The following is an 8,383-nucleotide window of genomic DNA, read 5'->3' on the forward strand; positions in this document are numbered from 1 at the left end:
TGGTAACTATGAGAACACGTGCGATAACGAGGTAAATTCGAACAGTTTAACGACGAGTCGTTTAATAAACATAAAAAATGTATTTTTTCAAACGTAGTGTATATACAGTAAAGGTATAGAGTATTGTATAAATAAATTTCAATATTTTTATCACAATAGATCTTTGCGAATTTCTTAAGCGCAAGTTCACTTAATTACATAGATACAGCGCGAATAAAAAATCTCGTCGATACGAAAAAATACGCGATTAAAAGAGTAAAAATCCTATATAAAACAAATTCTCATCAACGCGCGAGAAGTAGAAGATTTGCAGCTTTGGAACGCAAAGCGTAGATGCCTCCTTGCAACGAACAGACGCCGATAACTTGACAAGTCATGAGGAAATCTGCAAACTATGGAAAACAATATTTAAACGAGAATTCTTGTTGTTAAATACAGGTTCGCTATAATTTACTCACTAAAACGTTATTCTGGTCGTTTGGTCCAATTATGACGACAATACTCTCTTTATTTTCTGATAGTGGCTTTGCTTGTGGTCCAAGAGTATCAAGTTGTACATGAGCCAGCTGTACACTTGTGAAAGGAATATTTATGCTGCCCACTAGAGCACCTCGTTCAAATCTGAATAAAAAATTTTATGAAATGCAAATTACTTGTGACATTTAATAAGATCGTTTGAATCATCCGAACAAAAGGTGTACTCACTGTATATTGTTTCGAATATCAACGACAATAACTTTATCCGACGCATTTTCTATTAAATTTAGAAAGTCGTCAACACTGATTCTAGGCATCTTCTCAGTCCCAGGTTCCGGTTCTGACCAACTAGTAGCCTGTAAAAATCATTTTCACGATCATTTACAGCCTGTGTACAATGATAATTTATAAACATACCTTGGATTGATTGAATTGATGTTTGCGATATGTTATACTTGCTGGAGTTTTTTGATACATTGACATGGAATCTTTGACGCACAGTTCTATATCGATCTCGGGAAGATCCGAAAACAAAAGGATACATTCATTAAATCCTGAGGTAAGAAGGGAATCCCTTAATTGTTTTAAAATGGCCAAGCCAACAAAGAGCGGAAATGACGAATCTCCTAGTAAAAGTTTATCCCACAAGTGTAAGATTTTATGAATAGGGAACACATCTGGAAAATATAATTTTATTTTATATGATGGAAATCTTGGTTTCCAAAAGTATTATTTAGATAAACGAACGTACGTGAAAACATGGTCAAAAACCAAGGTATGGCAAACAACTCGGGTACAAAATTTATCGATTTCAAGTGATTTGCCAATTGTGGATCGTAAAAAGCTATAATCTGGGAAAATTTTCCTAAATACTCCTGTATTACTGCAGAATTATCCTTCAAGAAAAATTTATGTAGATACTTTGGTATGAAAGCAGATAGGCAAGCAAAAGCCCTAGCTGTAAAATTATTAATAATTAACAATACTGTAATAGAATTATTCGATTGATATGACTGAAATTTTTATAGCAGGTCCACCTTCGTTATTAAAATTTAAAAATAAAAACGGCGCTGTGAGTGAATCGAGTCCCTGCCAATAAACGTAATGTGGATTATCTCTGACCCATGCTTTTAGCAACCTTTGGAGTCTCTCATGCCCAGCACCAGATGATAGAAGTTCACTATACTGATGACATCTCGGAATGTCTACTTCAATTTGTCTATCGGTATGCGTTGGCGTTTCTTTATCAATCATATCATATCGTTTTTGAATGTCCCCTGTGACACCAAGCAGAGCTGCCCATACTGCACCTCTTACTGGTGGTGGAATATCCTTATGGGCTTCTCTAATTATTGCATCTTTCGTTATTGGATAAATCTACAAGTTTCATTTATAATTATTTATAAATTTTTATAATTATTTTATTTTTAAATAATTTTGAATTACCTGAAGTAGTCTATCGTATAAAACAATTCTGTAAAATTGATATTCTGTGTCTCTTTCTCTTATAATTAATGGTAATTGAGATGATGCATCAGTCAAATCATCTTGTGCTTGCACATGCATCCTAAAATTTGAAATTATTTTTAAAAAAATATCTCATAACGACGTTTTTGTACATTTCAAAATTTACATACTGGCTTGTAAGCCGCGGATAATTAGCAACATAAGGAATATGTGACAATCTTTGATTCAATTTATCAAGTGAAACCTTGACAACTCGAAGATCAAGCAACCCTGCTGTATCACGATGTCCAAACATTTGGCCAAGCAGAATCACTAAACTAGAAATATGTATTATGTAACAATTGCTATCTATTATAGTAATAGTATGTTATTATTATTATTATTGTTAAAGAAATTACTTTACTTGGGTATTGATAAAATTGGAGGTCTAGAACGAATTAAACCTTGCTTTTTTAATTCCATGGACATATCCCCTCCAGCTAATTGCCATAAATAATACAATTCATCCATTTTTCGATTGATAACATTTTCATACAAGCCATTTTTCTTTTCGCTTTCATCCTTCTTTAAATAATCTTCAAATATTGGTAGTTCTAAAAGATTTTCAGGAGTTTTTCGTAATGATGGGTGTATTTGTAGACAGGCATTTAAAAACTCTTTAACATCCTCTGGAAGTTCCTGAAAATCATAAGATAAGCTTGTATGTTCTTTTAAAGCAAACATTTTTGACAGTAAAAAAAATTACCTCATAAACATCAAAACAATTATTTTCGCGTGACAACCGCTCAAAAATGCTATTTTCAGTATGAATCAAGCTTAGAACTTTTCTCAAACACTGGGACAATTTGACTCCAGGCCAAAGAGTTCGTCCCAATAAACGTTCTGCGATAATCATACCCAACGACCATGAATCCACTTTATTGCTTCGTATTCCACTACTAAGAAATACTTCAGGTGCAGTATATTTGGGATAGCTAAAATAGATGAAAATTTTATTACAAGTATAATAATTGTGTAGACAAGCAAAGAAACAGTTATAGTACATACCCAATTGGGAAGGAAACATTTTTTCCATGATCTGTCATGTAATATAACCCAAAGTTATAAAGTTGAATATCTCCATTTTTGTTAACTAAAATATTTTCTGGACTTAGATGACTATGCACTAATCCAAGTTCATTCATATAATTCAGCCCAACTAAGCACTGATAAGCTATTTTAATAACATCATCGACAGATAAATTTTCCTTTGAGGCAAGAGATTCGCCTCTATATTCAGCTACAACAACAGTTCGTTCTGAAATTCCGTTACAAATTCGTAATGAAATACTAAAAAAGTATAATTTTCCAGTTTAAATAAAAAAAAATAATAAGATCTATACACAGCTTACCATGTTTGCTTCTGATAATATCCAAATATGTGGATAAATTTGGGTGTTGAATAGTTTTCAAAAATTGTGACTTGCCTAATATTGTTATTGAATTTGGAGTTAGTGGTAGACCATTGCTTCCACAAAGTTCAGCTGGATGACTTTGAGCAAAAAATGTCATTCCCCCAAAACATCTTTCCTCATTTTCCAATAATGCTGGGCACATGTTTTATTTTGAGATGTATCAATTCTTCTATCACATTGAAAAACTTGAATCAACTTAACCTAAATATATAATCATCTCCTTATTTCAATAGTACGTACAAATGCAAGAATATGCAGTTTATGTATGATTATTCATTTTAATAAATCTGGGACCACCTAGTTGTACTTGAATTCACACTTGTAAATACAATTGTACTCATAAATACCAGCTACGATTTTTGCACATGAAAATAATAACAAATCGATGACGGTAAATGTAATATAGGTTGGAGAGGGGGCGTGTATATCAGCTGATTTAGACATATCTTTTTCTATATATGACTCAGCTATTTGATTTTAACATTTTAAATTACTACAAACTAACGTGATTAGAAACATCTATTTTAATATTGTTATAAAAAAAGGAATTGTTGTACATTTAAAATTTTTTTTATTTTTTCAATGTTAAAAAAATAAATACATAATTATTTTAATTATTACTTTTTATTTATACAATTATATATTATATATAATACAAAATAACGTAACAAAAATATAGACTAAAATTAGCTGTTTGGCATTTCATCCATCAACGAAGATAGAAAAGTGTTTCCATTTATGAGTTTTGTTGTGCCAATTACAAATTCAACATTTGCTGAAAATAAGAAAATAAACGAAGATTGATCAATATGAAAATTAATAATTAATATACATTTATACATTTAATTATTAATATTTCAACTCAACACTTACAATCCTCTTGTTGAGAAAGGAATCTCAGAGCTGAAATTTCTGCATATGTACAGCCTCCAATGAAAAATACAAGTATGAGTTTTGGTGGCTCTGAAGTAGAGTCCTCACTAGTTATTGAATTTCCTAAATAAAATAATTGTCATATTAATCTTGCATAAAAATGCTTGAAATAATTTTCCGGATTGTTAATAAAATTTCAAGTAATTGAAAATCTAAACAAGTTATTTACTTCTTCCCGTTGAAACTGCTTTTTGAGAAACACTACTTATGGCAGGTCCAGGCAGTAATCCAAGAATATCATTTAGTCCTTGCCATCCTCCAGGTTGCACTAATTGTTCTGCAAGCCTAACACTTAGAGGAGCATATATTGAATGCACATAGCTTATGTCTTTTGGTGCGATTTCACTTTCATCTTCAACTGTCAGCCTTAAAGCTTTTCTTAGTACTGTGTATTGCCTAACAGACTGTTGAACTTTCAATAGTCCAGCTTTTTCTAAGTTCAATAATGTGGGTAAATGCTGAAAACCATATGTTTGTATTATTTCTCTTTTATAGTAGTCAAGAAGTTTTTGCTTCAAGCCAGAATTCGTTATTGATTGAATGCAGAGAAGTCTCAAAACTTTCAAAAGTGGTTCTTGCTGTGCTATCAAGTCTTCTATGTAGGAATTAGGTTTATCTGTATCAATACAATTTAAAAGCTCCTGCTCAACTTGTAACGTATCCAAGAAATTAGTTGAATCTGTCACTTCTTTAATCATCTCTGCTATCGTTGTGTCTATTATGTGAAATGGCATTGTTAGTAAAATAATAAAAATAAATTATCAAATTGATCAGATCATAAAAACATCAGACTATGACTGCACATACGCTTAGCTAAAGATTGCTTGGTTGCCAACATGTGAGGAAGCCTGGCTACAAATTGCTTAATTTCCTGTACACTTTTATCTCCATGCCTCTCATCGAGTTGTGATGATATCACTTTTGCTTTTCTACTGAGAACTGGACCAACTCCATTAAAATTCTTGTCCCTTAAAATATGAAAAATTATCAGTCAAAAACAATATTTTATTTAATATATATCGAAACTTCTTTTAGATATATATAATTAGTGCATTTATAATACCTGATTTCAGCGAATAGTTCTTCCCCTGAATTAAGTATTATCTGCTGTTTCTTTTTCTCTAAAGACATGACTGTTGGTGATTCATCAGAGCTTAAAAATTTTTCAGCAGGTAACTTGACTGTCGCTAAACAAATCACAAAAATATTAAATGATTGGTTGATATTGTACTTCTCTTGAATCCACTACTGAAATACAAATACTTACTGTTGTTAATGCCAAATATTTCATCTATCAATCCTTCATAAGTTAATTGTGTCACTAAAGGTGATAGTAAATCTACTGATCGATCAAGTAGAAGAAGGTGTTCAATCACGGGTGCTTGTATATTATTAACTTTTGTATCTTCTGTTTCTCTGTCCAACCTTTGCATAAGATCCCACACTTTACTAGCAGCAGGCCCCCTTCCAGTAACTCTAGAAATTTTCCCATAAAGTTTTTGCATACTTTGTATTGCTTGTGCAACTTGATATAAGCAAGTAGGATCATTTTCCAAATAAAATTCTCTGTAAGCACTGCTTATTTCCATAGATACCAAGTCATTATCAAAAGGAAAAAGATCACAAGCAAATTCTTCAATTAGAGTAAAATTTCCGAATACACCACGATTTTGTAATTTCTTTTTACAGAGTAAACTCTTACGAGGCACAAAAAATATGTGAAACTCTTTACGCTGTCGGTTTCCTTCTTCCCTATATACAATATCAATAAAGCTATTAATAATTAAATTAAATTCAATTAATTAAAAGTTTTTATTAAATGTAGTTTATTACCCATGAATATTCTGAGCAATCAAGTCCATGAGATCCAAATGTGGTCTTGTAATAAAAATGACATTAGTAACATCAGCAGGTGGTAAACGCCCACCTACTAATGGATACATTTTAATAACTTCATGTTCCTCAAGTATATCATATTTGGCAACAAGGCCCATAGGTCCTCCAAGAGATTCATCCCATACAATAGCCTTGAATAAAAAACAAAACCGAATTAATTAAAATACTTTGATATAGATCCTTTGATTGTAAACAAATCTTTACTTTGGGCCCATCACACTTTTCAAGTAAACAAAGTAACTGTTTTCTCGCTTGTTCTTGAATTAATCCAATGTTCAGTCTACCACTTGATAAATGTGCAGACGACATGATCTTGTTTTAATTTCATTTGTAAATATAAGAAACAATTAAAAACACTCTAGCTCTAATCTGACAGCAGAAACCTATATACATGAAACTGACTGACAAGCTGACATAACCTAACCATATCTGTCTATATATAAAGATACTAACCTTTTCAAAAAGTAAATGTCGAAAAGTGTTTGCTTCTGTTTCGTTTTTTACTTATAGTTGATTGTAATCGTATATATTACTAACACCATTCTTGACTGCGAAAAAGTATTGTATGAAGAGTTATATTCATTACCTATACTTTAAGAAAAATTACAGTTGAAAAACACTTGAACCCCTTTGTTGTTTCTTATTTTTTAATTAATTACGCACACGATAAGTTTAGTTATAAACGCTAATTTTCTTCAATTGCAAAACTTGAAAAAATATTAAATAATATATTTGTTGTAATATAAAATCCTACGCAATATGTCACAAGAATTTGTCAAGTTAGATGGAAGTCTCGGCGAAGGAGGAGGACAGGTCTTGAGAATTTCATTATGCTTGAGTGCACTGTACAGAATCCCTATAGAAATAAACAATATAAGAGCAGGACGTCCAAAACCTGGCCTTTCAGCTCAACATTTAAAAGGTGTTGAATTGGTTCGAGATATGTGCAATGCTCATGTCACCGGTGCTCACATAGGTTCTACTTGTTTAACATTTAAACCAGGATTTCTTCAAAATAAAAAGCAAGAATTTTTAGCGGACACAAGGACAGCTGGTTGCATTTGTTTGCTTATTCAAATTGCTTTGCCTTGTGCATTATTTTCATCCAAGGCAGCCACTTACATTCTTAAGGGAGGTACAAATGTACCTTTTGGACCACAGATTGAATACTTTACAAATGTATTTAGACCGCTGTTTAAAAGATTTGGAGCAGACTTAAATATTGATATAGTAAGGAAAGGATATTATCCACAGGGAGGAGGAGAGGTTCATATGCATGTGAATCCTATTCATAGTTTAACAGGTATTGAATTAATTGATGCTGGAAATCCAGTTAATATTATGGGCTGGTCATTTGTTGCTGGATGGACAAAGATACACGAAGCTCAAAGAATGGCAGATGATGCCAGATCTAATATTATTAGAGAATTATCCAAAAGAGACATCACAGTACCTCCGATTCATCTAGTCACTTACCAGGAACAGAAAAATATTGCTGTGGGAAATGGATCTGGTATCAATTTAATATGCAAAACAACTACAGACTGTATCTTTGGTGGTTCCGCTTTAGGCTCCAAACATCAAGCTCCAACACCACCAGGAGTAGAAGCTGCTAATCAACTGTTGTCTCCTATTCTAATTGATGCCTGTGTCGATGAACACTTACAGGATCAAATAATCATTTTAATGGTTTTAGCCAAAGGCCCTTCAAAAGTCAAAGTTGGAAAAAATCCATTGACTTGCCATGCTGAAACAGCAAAGCAAGTTGCAGAAATCATGTTGGGAAATAGGGGACTAAGATTTTCTTCGAGTCAAGATAACAATGGTTCACACATTTTAGAATGCAATGGATTAGGTTTAATAAATGAATTCCTTAATTGAGATTGTGATAATTATAAGTATATAGATACTTGATTACTTGTATGAGGATTCTACTTATTGGAATAAATATAATTTTTTGTAGCTAAACAAAAGACTGTGTGCATTAATTTTTGTACAAAAATGAACAAACAAATGTGTAAATTTGTATTCATACATGACATAAAATTTTATTTATTAACATTATAGTATAGTTTTTATTAATCAGTTATCTAAAAATTTTTCTTTAAATTATAAGACAATTGCAAAATTTTTCATTTGCACAATGATCTCATTAT

The 8,383-nt window shown here is 31.8% G+C and overlaps 3 protein-coding genes across 6 annotated transcripts; 1 reads left to right on the plus strand and 2 right to left on the minus strand.

Moving 5' to 3' along the window:
* Window positions 1-60: 60 nt before the first annotated feature.
* On the minus strand, window positions 61-4,004 carry LOC100119667 (TBC domain-containing protein kinase-like protein). 2 transcript variants are annotated; one of them, XM_008210751.3, is made up of 13 exons: window positions 3,639-3,812; window positions 3,336-3,567; window positions 2,992-3,241; window positions 2,690-2,918; window positions 2,348-2,622; window positions 2,115-2,261; window positions 1,924-2,044; window positions 1,515-1,854; window positions 1,229-1,435; window positions 895-1,154; window positions 706-833; window positions 459-621; window positions 61-392 (listed from the first exon to the last, which is right to left on the minus strand). In XM_008210751.3, the coding sequence occupies exons 2-13, from the start codon at window positions 3,538-3,540 to the stop codon at window positions 285-287; spliced, it is 2,433 nt and encodes an 810-aa protein (XP_008208973.1). In that variant the 5' UTR covers window positions 3,541-3,567; window positions 3,639-3,812; the 3' UTR covers window positions 61-284. The 2 variants fall into 2 exon arrangements, with proteins under 2 accessions (XP_008208973.1, XP_031781565.1); XM_031925705.2 differs by having other exon boundaries at window positions 3,336-4,004.
* Window positions 4,004-6,780, minus strand: LOC100119628 (vacuolar protein sorting-associated protein 33A). 3 transcript variants are annotated; one of them, XM_031925710.1, is made up of 9 exons: window positions 6,681-6,759; window positions 6,432-6,539; window positions 6,165-6,358; window positions 5,599-6,083; window positions 5,395-5,518; window positions 5,139-5,299; window positions 4,501-5,046; window positions 4,272-4,394; window positions 4,004-4,173 (listed from the first exon to the last, which is right to left on the minus strand). In XM_031925710.1, exons 2-9 carry the CDS (start codon window positions 6,534-6,536, stop codon window positions 4,085-4,087), a joined length of 1,827 nt encoding a protein of 608 aa, XP_031781570.1. In that variant the 5' UTR covers window positions 6,537-6,539; window positions 6,681-6,759; the 3' UTR covers window positions 4,004-4,084. The 3 variants fall into 3 exon arrangements, with proteins under 3 accessions (XP_031781570.1, XP_031781571.1, XP_031781569.1); XM_031925711.1 differs by lacking the exon at window positions 6,432-6,539 and having other exon boundaries at window positions 6,681-6,780; XM_031925709.2 differs by lacking the exon at window positions 6,681-6,759 and having other exon boundaries at window positions 6,432-6,643.
* Window positions 6,665-8,291, plus strand: LOC103316568 (RNA 3'-terminal phosphate cyclase). Its single transcript, XM_008210747.4, has one exon. It carries the CDS (start codon window positions 6,987-6,989, stop codon window positions 8,106-8,108), a length of 1,122 nt encoding a protein of 373 aa, XP_008208969.1. The 5' UTR covers window positions 6,665-6,986; the 3' UTR covers window positions 8,109-8,291.
* Window positions 8,292-8,383: the final 92 nt, after the last annotated feature.

Source organism: Nasonia vitripennis (genome assembly GCF_009193385.2).
Source record: "Nasonia vitripennis strain AsymCx chromosome 3 unlocalized genomic scaffold, Nvit_psr_1.1 chr3_random0004, whole genome shotgun sequence".
Taxonomy (NCBI): Eukaryota; Metazoa; Arthropoda; class Insecta; order Hymenoptera; family Pteromalidae; genus Nasonia; species Nasonia vitripennis.